General features: G+C 38.8%; 1 protein-coding gene across 2 annotated transcripts; it reads right to left on the reverse strand.

The window, feature by feature from the left end:
* Window positions 1-57: 57 nt before the first annotated feature.
* Window positions 58-14,082, reverse strand: LOC114520364 (vacuolar protein sorting-associated protein 53 homolog). 2 transcript variants are annotated; one of them, XM_028540614.1, is made up of 24 exons: window positions 13,975-14,082; window positions 12,966-13,046; window positions 12,233-12,282; window positions 12,082-12,148; window positions 11,499-11,585; window positions 11,085-11,200; window positions 8,939-9,058; window positions 7,023-7,101; window positions 6,393-6,463; window positions 6,241-6,313; window positions 5,452-5,594; window positions 4,931-5,069; window positions 4,685-4,714; window positions 4,195-4,283; window positions 3,810-4,052; window positions 2,997-3,126; window positions 2,772-2,854; window positions 2,484-2,562; window positions 1,991-2,139; window positions 1,823-1,892; window positions 1,195-1,280; window positions 807-858; window positions 602-706; window positions 58-404 (listed from the first exon to the last, which is right to left on the reverse strand). In XM_028540614.1, exons 1-24 carry the CDS (start codon window positions 14,068-14,070, stop codon window positions 243-245), a joined length of 2,400 nt encoding a protein of 799 aa, XP_028396415.1. In that variant the 5' UTR covers window positions 14,071-14,082; the 3' UTR covers window positions 58-242. The 2 variants fall into 2 exon arrangements, with proteins under 2 accessions (XP_028396415.1, XP_028396416.1); XM_028540615.1 differs by lacking the exon at window positions 13,975-14,082 and adding an exon at window positions 12,514-12,593 and having other exon boundaries at window positions 59-404.
* Between the last annotated feature and the right edge of the window lie 3 nt (window positions 14,083-14,085).

Here is a 14,085-nt window from a genome sequence, read left to right on the forward strand (position 1 = left end):
AATTAATGGTGGATGAACATATCTCTATTCTCTGACACCACAATTTGTAATAAATCATTAATCGCACGAATTGTATTTCTTATTCCATTACGAAACAACTATGTTTGTGTGTTTGCATAATCCAATTAAATTGAATAAAATTTATAGGCACCTTTCTCATTCGTAAGAAAAGTAGTAATTTGGCGTTACCTAACCCTTGTCCATTTTCTTTGCGAGCCAGCGATGCGCAGCGGTTGTCTTTGTTAAAATTGCTTCTTAATTAGTCGTTCCAGTCTTTTTATTCTGCTCGACTCGAGCTCGGGCGTTGCCGGCGACGCTGAGCTCTTGGCGTCTGGAGTGCTCGGTGTTGGAAGACGTGAACGGAATAGATCCAGCATGGCGTGTTGCTCGCTACGCCGTAAACCCTGGAAAAAAATTTCGATCAACTCTCATGCCAACTTTACCCGCGATTAAGCCCTTTTTGATGGATGAGAACGAGTGGACAGTCATGAGTGTTTTGATGTGTAAAAGGCCTACGCTTCAAAAATTTTCGTTCCTTGTTGAAGCGCTATGAGTTCACTAGGCGAAGCTAAGAAAGCTAGAGGTCCATGTAGACTCTCACCTTCATATCCAGCAATTTCTGGAAGTTTGAAGTGTCAGCATCGCCAACCAACTTGATGTAGTTGTCAACGAATCCAACCGGAGGGTCATGAGGAGACATAACAACCTAGAAGACAGTTTAAACGTAAAATTCCAGCCTGCATCATCAATATCTTTCATTCTGAAGATATCTTGTTCATGAGGATATTCTCAGTCGTAAGACTTACCTTCAATATCATCTCCGCCTTGGCCATGCCTTTTGAAACCACTTTGGAGTAACTGAAAAGCATCAACATTACGTATTGTAAATTTTATTGATCATTTCTTTAGCGAACCGAATGTTGAAACAGATCAATTCATCAATACTGGGTTTCTCAGCTGGAAAAAACATCCCAAAATTAGTAAAAACGGGCAGTTCGGTTGTGAAATATCGGAAGGTTGTGAAAAGAAATAGCCAGACGTGTAAAACTTTCAATATTTTGCAAGTAAACTTTAGATTTTTACTCATTCTCGGATGCTATTAACAGTGGCGCCGATGATCACTCCTAGTCTAACATTTAGTTTAATGGAAAAAAGGCCTATTTTGTTTGCTGACGGGTAAACCACTTCTCTCACCTTGCCGGGACTTTCCTTGATACATTAGACAAAAGTGAAGGCAAGTCTAACAGAATGGTTTTCAGAGAATGAGTGTCCAGCAACAACTAAAAAAGAAAATATTTTCCTAATGCAGCTGTACGAATGAGTTAGCATTAAATGTGGTATAACAATTGCCTAAAATAGACAAAACACTTCTCGACGTTTCGACCTGAGGGCCTTCGACAGGAGAGTATGATGAAAGTTCATATTAAGGCCCTCAGGTCGAAACGTCGAGAAGTGTTTTGTCTATTTTAGGCAATTGTTATACCACATTTGATGCTAAGTTGTTTGAAGACGCTGCCACGCTGCTCCCTGGTTATATTTGTACGAATGAGATCGTATTCTTTCCAATAACTCTACAGTCTTGTCATTTTTTATAGGCCTATTTAGACTACACGATAGGTTGTATGCAATTATCATTCTGACGGATGCAAAAGAGGGCCTATGCCACAATCTTCATGCATATTGTGCAGGGTGGAATTTAAACCGTCATGTTTGTACCTGTGTTCATACGTTCATATACTCCAGGGTACGAATCTTACACGACAAATCGCGTAATGTAAATGGGCCTTATGTCTGACACATTGTACGCATGCCTCATACCTACCTGTTCGGCGCCCACTGTACTTATTGGCTTGCATTTGTAAATCTGGCTGATGAATTTTGGTATGAAGGAACTACAAGAGAAATAGAACGATTCATCAACTGGTCTGGAAAGAAACACTGGATGGGCAAAATGACAGAAGGAATATGAGAAAAGCACACGAAGACTCACTTTGCAAACTTGACACAAAACTGTGTGAAATATTTCCGCACTGATGTGAGGTAGTCACGGACGACGGGTACTATGTTTTGAAGATGCGTTGCTATGGCAGTCACGTATGTACTTTGATCACCAACTGCCTCGATACTTTGCCAGTGAACCTACAGAGCAGAAACAGTGTTGCGAATTGACATTTTGCATCACAGATTACTTTCTGATCTAGGCAAAGAGGGGAAAAGCTGACGAGTGGCCAATAAAACTAGCTGAAAATGGCGCAATAAAATTAAAGCTGTGTTACATGGTCCAATTTTTCATGCAATGCAATTCCACATTTAAGAGATGCAAACTAGCGAAAAGTCTTCAAAATGTAAGCGTATAAGAAACGTCCATGGAGTGTAATAAACACAAGAGTTTGGTGGTGGCTAAATTTACATCTCTCAAAAGAAGAATTGCACCGTGTAACAGGGGCATTTTTAGTAAAAACTGTCTGATTCTATTCACTTACTTTAGCCATGGCAGTGAGCGGGGCGTCACAAGCATTTTCAGTGTCTTGAACTAGCAGCTGAATGGAACTTGATATCACACTGCATGGAAAACGAATGATGAGATATGAGAGGTGGGAACACTGAGCTATACTATAACTCCTGGAGGGAGATTTCAGTAACTTCTCCGCCATCTTTTTTGCTTCACTTGATGATGGCGAGCACTCCCTCCAGGAATTATACTATAGGTCAGTGGGAGGGAAGGACAAGAGATTTACAGATGCAAAGACCTGATCCTAGAGTATACTCACGAATGAAATATATCCTGCTCGTTAACAAGGTCGATTTTTTCTGATAATTCCACATCAATTTTCTCCTTCAACTTTTCCTCCAGCTGCGTTGGGAAGCGAAGAAAGAAAGATGATTAATTAAAAAACGAAATCTTCGCCAAGGCTTACCGACCGTCTTCGCCTCTGATTCTGACAATGAATGATGTTTAAAAACCACAGTCGAGAGCTGTTCTCTCCCTGACATACCTGTTGCGTTGTCTCCAAGCAATAGTCCGCTGTGCAGAGAATACAGCAGGCCAATGTTTGATCTTCTTTGTTAAATTTTATTTCGTTGTCTTTCAGTATACTCGCGAGTCCGCCAGATTGAGTGGCTGTTCTGAAAGGAAGGTTGAACAAGATTGAAATCAGGCAATGATAATGGCGTTGTAATCTTCGTACATAAAACCTTACTTACACTTTACGATTGGCTGTACGCGATTATCATTCTGACGGATGGCAGTGAGCGCCAACGTCGCAATTTTGCTCATTTCGTTGCTTGAAGAATTTGAAATGTGATGTTTGTATACGTGTTCATACGTTCACATACGCCAGGGTAAGAATCGTATATGACCAATCGCATAGTGTGAATGGGTTCACGATTTCACGTACTGTTACTGTAGTTAGCAAAAATCTACTATGGATCAACAATGGACCATTTAAATGTTCAGTATTTAGTTTTATATAACCAGGGGTCAGCGTGGCAGCGTCTTCAAACAACTTAGCATCAAATGTGGTATTACAACTGCCTAAAATAGACAAAGCACTTCTCGACGTTTCGACCTGAGGGCCTTCGTCAGGAGAGTTAATATGACTAACTAGTTAAATACTAACTCTCCTGACGAAGGCCCTCAAGTCGAAACGTCGAGAAGTCTTTTGTCTATTTTAGGCAGTTGTTATACCACATTTGATGCTAAGTTGTTTGAAGACGCTGCCACACTGCTCCTTGGTTATTTAGTTTTATAGAGAAATAGTCATTCGGGTCTTCGCGTTTGTGGTGTATCGTATATTAAATTATCGTACTTGGGCATATTGGCGGACAATATTCTCGCGGCGTATTCCTTGAGGTATTTCTGAAACGTCGCTGCAAGCGACAGAAGCGGTGGCCCAGTGCTGAGCTGAGAACACTGCACTAAACATTTCTTGTAAAACACAAAGAGCTCTCCAGCGCTTGGCAGGATCACGTTGCTTCCGTCACTTTCGATCTGGGCCATGCCGACAGACTTGAAGTCGGTGACGAAGCGGTCAAGTAACTCACCCAGGTTCCTGTCGAAAACAAATATTGTGGTAAGTAACATGTAGTTTCATGTGAAACTGATTTAGTATACCTGTCTGATCTGATACTAGCTCACAGGAACAGGTTTTTTGAAAAACGCCAATCCAAACGGAATCACCTCTGAGTACTCACTTGTCTTGGGAGTCAATATAAACATGTAAATGTGGTTCGAAACATCTCGAGATTAAACCAAGAAATCGCGACTCTTTTGAAGCAGCGATCTATGAAATTATCATTGAGAATGTGATTAGAGTACAGGCATCAAAATTTGGAGAGCGGGGTGCACCCATGAAGTGTCTTCACTGATCATTAAGGCCATTGACCTGTATATATATATATACTCATAAGACTAAGTTAAGTAGACAAGGTCAGTGGTTGAAGACTGATTTCTTCCACTAGACAGAATTTTTCGCCGGAGTGAATTTTTTGTTTGTTTGTTTGCACGCGAGCTCAGGAACGTTGGAAATTTTCGACCACGGAAAATGGGCCAGCTTTAAAACAACAGTATTTGATTATATTTTGACTCGCTCAGGAGAGGTGAATGAGTGTTGAAGGTAGTTGGTATTTTTCCAAAAAAAACGGGCTTTGTTCAAGGTGCCAAAAACATATCATTCATGCATACCTTGTTTTTTTCGCCTTCACCAGTTTTCGGCTGCAAATGAAGAGAAAAAAAATTGTCAAATCCAAAATAGAGTCGATGTGTCTACTATCTCTAAAATTTATCTTTTATGACTTTGTGTTTGTGAGTCAAATGTTTAGGAATCTTCATCCCCCCCCCGACCAATTGGCTGATTCGACACGACCAACCTCTTTACCCACAGTGGTCCATGCTTTCACCTGGGGCAAAGCCTGTTGTTTGAATAAATACCTGATTAGTCTCGTACAAACTACCGGCGAATCGTTTTGCGAGAAAACCTTCAAAAGTCGTTGTCCTTTGGATTGCAAACAGAAGTAGTTTCACGTCAATTTCATCCGTTCTAGCGGACATTGTTTTCCCTAAGTCGTCCCTAAATAAAACAGGTTAAAATCAAAGTAAATGGCATATATTCGGATTGTCAATTTCACCCAAGCGCCAGCAAAAAACTATCAATAGGCTGCGAGATAAATCAAGGTTCAGAAATGACTTTCACCACCGCTGCCTTTCGCTGACGTATCGCGCTTGTGATTGGCTAACCTGATCAATATATCGCATTTGATTGGTCCATGTTTTCTCATTGCTAGTGTAATTGATATTCAAATCTGAACCTCGTTTATGCAATCGAAATATGAAATTCATATTAATCTTACAATCTGAGTTTCAAAATTTCGTATCCCTGAAGATGGTGCGATTGAAGAGGTATTTTTCTACAGTATCGAAGCAGAGAATGTTGTGGTAAAGTTGATATTTACTTTGTAATATGACAAAACTCCTCGCAAATCTTCTCTTCGACATGCCATTCAGGGGGGAACGTTCCCTTGAAATCTTCTTCAAATTTGACTAAGGCTCTCTTCAGCCATGAATATCTTCTGTCAATCTTATCCAGCCAGCCAACCTATATATAGGTACAGATTAGGACAAAAATGAACAGAGCTGGATAGCATGGGATCATCTTTGTTTTGTCTAGCGTGACATACACAAAGCTTGATTCAGAGCAGTTCAGTCTTACGGATAGATTCAGGTAAACTCGTGGAACGAGATTGCTGAGCAGGAAGACAGGTCATAGGATGAACCACCCCCCGCCTCATGATGGGGGATGCGGGTTAAGTGGGGAAACATCAGGATACGACAAGAACGGCCATTACCACATGCATGTTATTCTTTCGAAAGACAGCGAGACTGCATAACCAGTGAACTATAAAAAACCCGGAACGCTAACTTGGTCCATCTTTTAGGCCAAATTTGAAGGAATTTTTCCCGAGTTTTTTAAACGTTTAAGACAGACGTAAAGAGTAATTATCTGGGAATGTCTAGAACTATGTAAACTAAAATCATTTGCTAATTTTTACAAAAAAATGAAGTTAGCGTTCTAGGTTTAATTGCAATTCACTGTGCATAAGTCCATAACTGAGAATTTTATAAATTATACAAGAGTCTTTGTGGCTTTATATTTTCATACATGACGTGCTTAGCAAATTGTAAACAAAGCAAAACATTCAATTTGTTTTGGTCAGTCGTGACCGCAATGTTAGACAACAAACCTCTTGTGTATCGCTAAACAGTTGAACGTATTCGTCCAACTGTAATTTGACAAACCATTTTATTAAATCTTCCCTAAACAAACAAAAGCACTTCAATTTTACAAGCACTTTGTACTCAATTGCATTCAATTTCCAAAATTAAATAGTCTCACCTAACTTTGATGTCTAGAACGCAAACAACTTGACAGGCTTCGGCCAGCAACGAATTCGGTCCAGCAGGTGGCTGTGGGGAAAAAAACCTTGATACATAAATATATGCTTTGTATTCCCGTGTATTTTTTTATAAATATGGAGGGTATTCGATACAAATACATCAAGAGTTAAATCAAGTAGAAAAACCTAGAGGGAAACATATTTCAAGTGGAAGGCTTGCTTTCCGTGCAGCAAAGTGACCCAGTGGTTAGTTTGCGGTTATCGAAGTGGATTTCAAAGATAACAGTGAATATATAGAATCGTAGATATATTTGTGTTTATCTCTAAGCGAGGATAGCTTTCCCCTAAAAAATCCGTACTTTGCATAAGCCGAACGCGTTAAAACAAGAGATAATCAGTTAAGATGTCTTGCTATGCATAGTTTATACCAAGCGTTCGGCTCGTCAGAAACGCATAAATCGTTTGAAACACACTTCCAATAGGATTGCGTGCGATATTGCCACCATTTTCGGCCCACATGCATGCATGCAGATTGATACATCCCACAAGTAAACAAATCATTTGCAATGCGCTTTCCGAGAATACGATTTTTTTAGCGATAAAAATATAGTCCACGCGGTAGACAATACCTTAACACCGCGTGCAGACAGCGCCTCCTCGAAATCCGTTAAAACCTGTGTACCAAGTTCATGTTGAATTGTTTTCACTCTGTATAAGGAAAGAAATTTATCACTTCGTACAACATACTTCACCGCAAATTTGAATTATTTTCGACCTAATTTCATGCTTCGTGCAGTCAATAATCAGCAAGTTTGTCAAAATATATTCAACCACTTAAAATTATTTTCATCAGACTAACAACTGTAAGTGAATTTACTATCAAGTTTGTAATCATTTTAGGACATCTTGAAACAAATATTGAATTTGTTGAAAATGACATGTTTTCATCGCTTTCTCCCCTCTACGATTTGAGCATTAAAATATTCGAGTTATTCAGAATGTTATTTATTTCAGCTAATTAAAGTTCTACTGTGAAAAATTTTCCGCATTTTATAACATCATTTGATCGAAGTGGCCACGATTTACTTCCGCTATTAAAATTAAACGTTATCGTCTTAATTCTTCCATCTATTCTTTTTAGAAACTGATTGTTTTCACAGTCTGGGAGCACTAAGTATTCGAAAGGCTGGCTATGCTACTAACGGTATACTGTTTGACGATAAAAATTATTACCTTTCGATTAGGAAACGTGATGTAAAGACTATGAAATTGACCTGTACGGTTAAGGATACATATATATACTGTTTATAATATACACATATTAGTTTTGAACGCGTGCCATATACAACAATACAGGAAAAATTTTTTCTTCAAGTCATCCATAAAATTATATTGGCATAACAACCTGTGGATTATTCGACAATTGTTTGTTCAAACACAAAGATTTTGATCTTTTTTTATCTGTTTTTTGAACTAAGAAGCATTTTGGCCATTAAACTGTTGGTAACACAACAATTATTATATCATACAGAAAGCGTATCGCGTGATATCGCTGACTGCAAGTAATGTTGTAGAAATTCCTTACATAGATTGTCTGCACCGCACGAGAAAAAGCCATTTAAGCCATTTACGAGGTTAGATGAGAGGTGTTTTTGTTTGACACGAGTGTTTGACAAGACTGTAGGATCATGACCCACGGTAGTTCTCGAAAAAAGTCGAAAAATCTCGAACAGGTTTTTCAACTAGCGTTTTTTTTGGACAGGAATGCATGCAGAAAGGGTGAGTTTCGCCCTAACCCCCCCCCCTTTTGTAGCTGCCCACTCGTCGGCCACCGAAAGCCTGGTCACGAGTCTTATGATGCCAGCCAAAGAAGCCTTAACTTTAATACCCATGGCGACATGTCAATCGTAAAAGATTTTTTTTACAAAATTTGAATCAGTTAAGGAAACGATTCAAAAATATTTATGCCACTTGAATTAGTATAAGGACTGGCTTCTGTTTTGCGAGTTTTAATCTCCGCGCATGCCGTCTGATTTTTTTAAACAAAGAATGCTCTTTTGCCGAAAGAAATTTTCATATTTTCCGATGGAAAAATATCACCTTGTTAGCTTGTAAACACAGAAGTTCTTTCAAGCTAACCAGACTTCCTTTCAATGATGCAACGTCTTAAACAAAGATTTTAACTTTGCTAACGTTACGGTTTAAAATTGGCCGAGAATTTTTATTCACATGGCACCATCACGGCAAAACATGCCGCCATCTTTTGTATTAAATGCTGCATTCGAGCCCAGCCCCAGGTCAGGGTCGGGAGGAGCAAAGGTTGTTCATAGGAAATAATTTTATATCCTGGAAAGCATCCAAACTAACAGACTGCCCTTGCAGACAAAAACGTCTCATGCCTGAGGATTATTTACCTAAGCGGAAACCAGCTTCAATAATAATGGCCCAGCGATCTGCGCCCTCGACCTCTTCTCACCTTCCCCCCTCCCCCCCACACCCCTCCCCTCGGGTGAATATGAACCGCAGATATAAAAGTTGAACTTACCTGTCAGCAAGCTCAGCAATCTGAGGAATGCCAGAGTACTTCTTGAAATGGTCAAGAACGTTGAGAACTCCTTGGAGAAGATTAGAAACTTCTTTATATTGTCGTTTTCGTGTCAGCATTCTAGGACAAGGTCAACAGAGATCATTAAGAGCTTCTTGGAATCTTTGAATTCTTGTGGGTTTAACCATAAATCCTTTATCAAATGCTTCCTCAAATATTTTTAATGGGCATCGCTCTCGAAACAACCTCGCATCGCAAACTTGGGGGAAACGATGATATTGTAAGAAAATTCGAATAAACAAACTATTCCAGCCATTTGCGCCGCAAGCTGGTCCCAGGGGACATAGAAGCGTCGTTGCTTGAAACCTTAAAGCTCTCTTAATGTTTTTGAAGTGGTCTTTCGTATTACAATAGCAAACGTAGCACATCGGGTTACAGGTTTTCGTATCGGAATATCTAACCGACTAAACCCGGTTCAAATAGGTTGATGTATATGTAGGTTCTAAAGATAACACGTTCAAATTCCAAAGTTCATTAAGCTTTTGTTTAGAACAATTGCTAAGTAGACCCTTGTATGCCACTCGGCGCATCCACATTCCCTTTCATAGGGTGAACTTTTCATGCACAGATTGACACATTGAAGGGAGCCGATTCATCTCCCACAAATGGATTGCTATGTCGTCAGGCAGTCTGGCTTGGCAAAAACGCCACTAGATATAAATAGTGCTTAAGTTTTTACGTGGGCACCCCAAATTTGGCATCTCCGTAAGAAACACTGTCTTGTATAAACCCACAGAACGATTCACGCGCAGATATTTTAGAATCTTAAAACGGAGCGAGGGCTGTAGGCCTCGAAAAGGAAAACACCGCCTATACAGCGGAAAGTGGCAACGCATGGTTCCCTTACAAACGCAAATGCAAACTAAATCTCACAAAACAAAAACGCTTGGGACATGAGCTTGATTTGATCTTCGCGCAATGATAATCAATTTATCTTTTTACGCAGTACATAAAATTTATGGCGTGACCTTTGAAACACACCGAATCGTCGTATATCAAACACACTCGGCAGTTCTGGAACAGTTTTATAAGATGTATATGAAAAGGAAACCGTGCTTTAAGAAGCGCTTTTGTAAAGTGCACTCGAAACCCATTTATGGTCCTACGTTTATGACAAACTCTTCGTCAATAATCGCCTTAATTTAGATTACCACAAAAGTGGCTGGTCTAATTCGCAGTTAATTTTCGCGCTAATGGTAATGCTTGTGAGAACATATACTTGAAAATGTTCAAAATTAGACTCTATGCCCTGGTAACCCAATACAAACGTTCCCAGTCAACCAACAAGAAACAAAAAGGGCCCACGGTATTAACATAGTTCAATCCAGTTAGACTCCCAAATTTGACATACTGGTTGCCCCCATTGGCCCACATATTGCTGCTGTCCAGTCCTACTATACTGGTTGGCAGTGGCGTAGCCAGCCTGACGATCTAGTCATGCTATGCAAATTTTATGTTATTATCATTATTCATTTCTTTAGAAATTCATTGTTTTCACAGTCAATAAAACACCAAAATATTAGCATAGCATGATTAAATTGTTGGGCTAGCTATGCCACTGCTGGTTGCCCCCCATACTGGTTGCCCCCACATACTAGTTGTCCCTCCATACTGGTTGCCCCCCATACTGGTTGTCCCCCTATAGTGGTTGTCCCCTCATACTGGTTGTCCCCCCATAGTGATTGCCCCCCCCATACTGGTTGTCCCCCCATACTGGTTGTCCCCCCATAGTGGTTGCCCCCCCATAGTGGTTGTCCCTCCATACTGGTTGTCCCCCCATAGTGGTTGCCCCCCCATACTGGTTGTCCCCCCATACTGGTTGTCCCCCCATAGTGGTTGCCCCCCCCCCATAGTGGTTGTCCCTCCATACTGGTTGTCCTCCCATAGTGGTTGCCCCACCATACTGGTTGCCCTCATACTGGTTGTCCTCTCATATTGGTTGTGTCACATACTTGTCCCTATATACTGGTTGTCCCCTAGGTCCCTCCATAGGCATAGGGGTTGTCCCCACATAGTGGTTGTTCTGGTGTTCCCCCCTCTCACACTGATTGTTCAACGCATTTATGCTGATAATTTTAGTACTTACTGTAAACTTTCTACGCCACCAACCAACATATGCAAATGATTTAGCGTTGTAATGGAATTAGTTAAATGTCGCTTTGCACAATCCAGTTGCTTTATATCTCTTGTGATTTCTTTCACCTAAAAGACAGATGAATACCATATATACTGGTTTACCAAACAGTCATACCATATACCTTATAGCCATGCAATTTCATGTGTTATCAATTGGTATTGCTGGCCATATTCATCAACATTTTGATTATATAGATAATCATTATATTTTTTGTTATGATGGCTTACATTTAGTCAAAATGCAGAAATTAAGCTTGGTATGATCTAGCTCTTACAGTATGGTACTTTATAGTATGACAAACAGGGTTGGGTAATCTACCATGTACCAATATTTCTGATCATTCAAATAGGTCATTAAATTTACCATTTTTTCAGACTTTTCAGCTTTTGATTTTATATCATTGATTCTTTCAAACAGCTGTTGAATGGCCTGTTGTGCTTCTTCTAAAGCCTTAAATTTAAAGAATGTGTCATGATTACAATGCAATACTTGATATTTACATGGTATTCAACCAGAGAGCTCATACATCACCAAAGGGTTTCTCAATTGCTCGTTATGTTTTCATGTATCACGAATGTCATCAATCAATATATGAACACTTAACCATTTATGTCTATTGTTTTTTATGCATTTTTTTTCTCATTGTATTTTATTATAACCTGCATTTTATCTAGAAATTCTACTAGTGGTTGTGTGTGTTGGGCAGTACAGTATTTGTTTGCATGACTTGATTCATGACTGAATTAACCAAATATCTTTTGCAACAAAATACATATGATATTATGGTCACTGCATTTCATGGCTTTGTGCTTAACAGTAAATGTGTGCAATTTAGTACAATTTGCTCTTGTCACTAAAAGCATTGGTAGAGCCTCACTCTGACTTAATTAAAAAGATTGGATAAATTTCACCAATCCATATAAAATCAAGGCAGTTTGTCATTTACCTGTCGGCCTTCCAATCCAACATTTGTTTGACCACGAATTACCTGGCGTATTTCCCCATCCAAACCCCTGCAAAAACAGTCAATTTTCATGTCAACAACAAGAACTCCACATGCATGACTGACGACAGTAAGTTTAGAGATTTTCACTCACCTAATTCTAAATTTCATTTTATTTGCGACTTCATCAAGGTTTGTAAGTGACTAAAATAAAAGGGTTAAGGGTTGTTAAGGGTCCATAACACCACTGTGAGGATCTGGAAGTACTCAACGCTCAATCATCCTACAATATGTCTCTGTGGTTGCATTTCTGCATGGTTTTTTAAGTTTTTAAGATAAAATTTCTATTTCCCTAGGAGGAATTTTCATGAGAAAACATGATAAACTTTACAAACAAACTATTAGAAGTGGTTTTATATTCATATGCCGTATTACCTAAGGCTACTTAATATAGATGGCATTTGAACAATGAGCCCTATACCAAGATCCGATTGTGTGATTGTGGTCTGCTAATGCTATGAGAAAAATGTGTAAATAGTTTAAAAATAAATTAATAAAAATTAGCATCCTTGAGTTTGTGAGTTAACAATGTGCATTTCATAATGAATGACAGGTATAAGGAAGGAAAACAAAACATACTTTACTATATATATATGTACCGGTATATTTGAAGTTATGCAATTGATATTTAAGTACGTCAGAGCTCCTAACATGGTAAGTGAACTAATTTAAATTGACAGACTAAAACTGCTTCACATCAGAACATATCAGATCCATATCAATTTTTGCCTGAAGACATTTTAGGGTTTTTTTCAAAAAAATTGGGACTTAAAAAAATACGAGTACCCTCATAGCCGTGGACTGCTAGTACACAGATAGATCTGTACCTGCTCGGTAGGAAATATGGTGTTGATATAATCCACGGCATTGAAGTCCTTACTGTCCAATGGATCATTGCTGTGGAATACCTTTGATATAAAAGCAAGTTATCAAGATATCAAAAATCATACCTGAGTGACAAGAAATATTGTTGGCCAAGCCAGCAAACTTCAGACAATTGAAAAATGTTTACAAGATATTGCTTCTTGTTTGTAAAAATCATGCCACTGCTTCTATGGGTACACTTCCAAATTAACGAGCAACCACCATACGTGCATGTAAATGTAGTGTATGTAATAAATGCTAAAGTCTATTACTCTTGCTGAATACTACAGTATCTGAGCATGTGTATGTTGAACAGTTTGCAAAATGCCAGGGATTGATGTAAAAGAACATGCATTGATCACCATCCATGCTAAACTGCTAGGTTCTCTTTCAGAATCATCATTTGAGATACGAAATATCATATTTATATTGATCTAATTCATAAATTTCATATCAAGTTAGGTTCTTTATAATAGTAAAATATTGTACAGTATATTGTACTGTATATTCAACAGCAGCATACCAATAGCTTTGTGTAAAACTGTTATAAAAATGTATATGATAGATAAACCAGTATATGGACGATGTTTAGCAAGATATGTTTTCTATATGTTATGATTCAAAATCCCTCCCTTTCTATCTGATCTCTTGTCAAAAGTATTTATCTGATGTTCCATGTTAAATACACAAAATAAAAACAAATTCCGAAAATAGACATCTTGCGTTCTTGATATTTACGATAAAACAAAACAGCAAAGACAGATATCGACTGCGTTTTATTTTGCACTTTTTCAAATTGTCTGGCTGCCGTTGGTTACGGGGTACAATATGAAATGATTGAAATACTATATCAAATCATATTACTAGCAAAATTTAAGACAAACTACATGCAATATAACCAAGCTACAATTCACGCGTGGACGTTTTATCCACACGCAAAACATAGCTCTACGTCCCTAGAATCAAGCTTACTTCTGAAATGGCTTGTTCGACCTCGGGTGAATACACGATCGGCTTCAAAAAATGGCTCTCTTGTTCTTCCGAGCTTCCCTCGGGCTCGGTCGCCATCTTGAATACCACTTC

The sequence above is a fragment of the Dendronephthya gigantea genome, unplaced genomic scaffold (genome assembly GCF_004324835.1).
Source record: "Dendronephthya gigantea isolate DGI-Jeju-01 unplaced genomic scaffold, DenGig_1.0 000016F, whole genome shotgun sequence".
Taxonomy (NCBI): Eukaryota; Metazoa; Cnidaria; class Anthozoa; order Malacalcyonacea; family Nephtheidae; genus Dendronephthya; species Dendronephthya gigantea.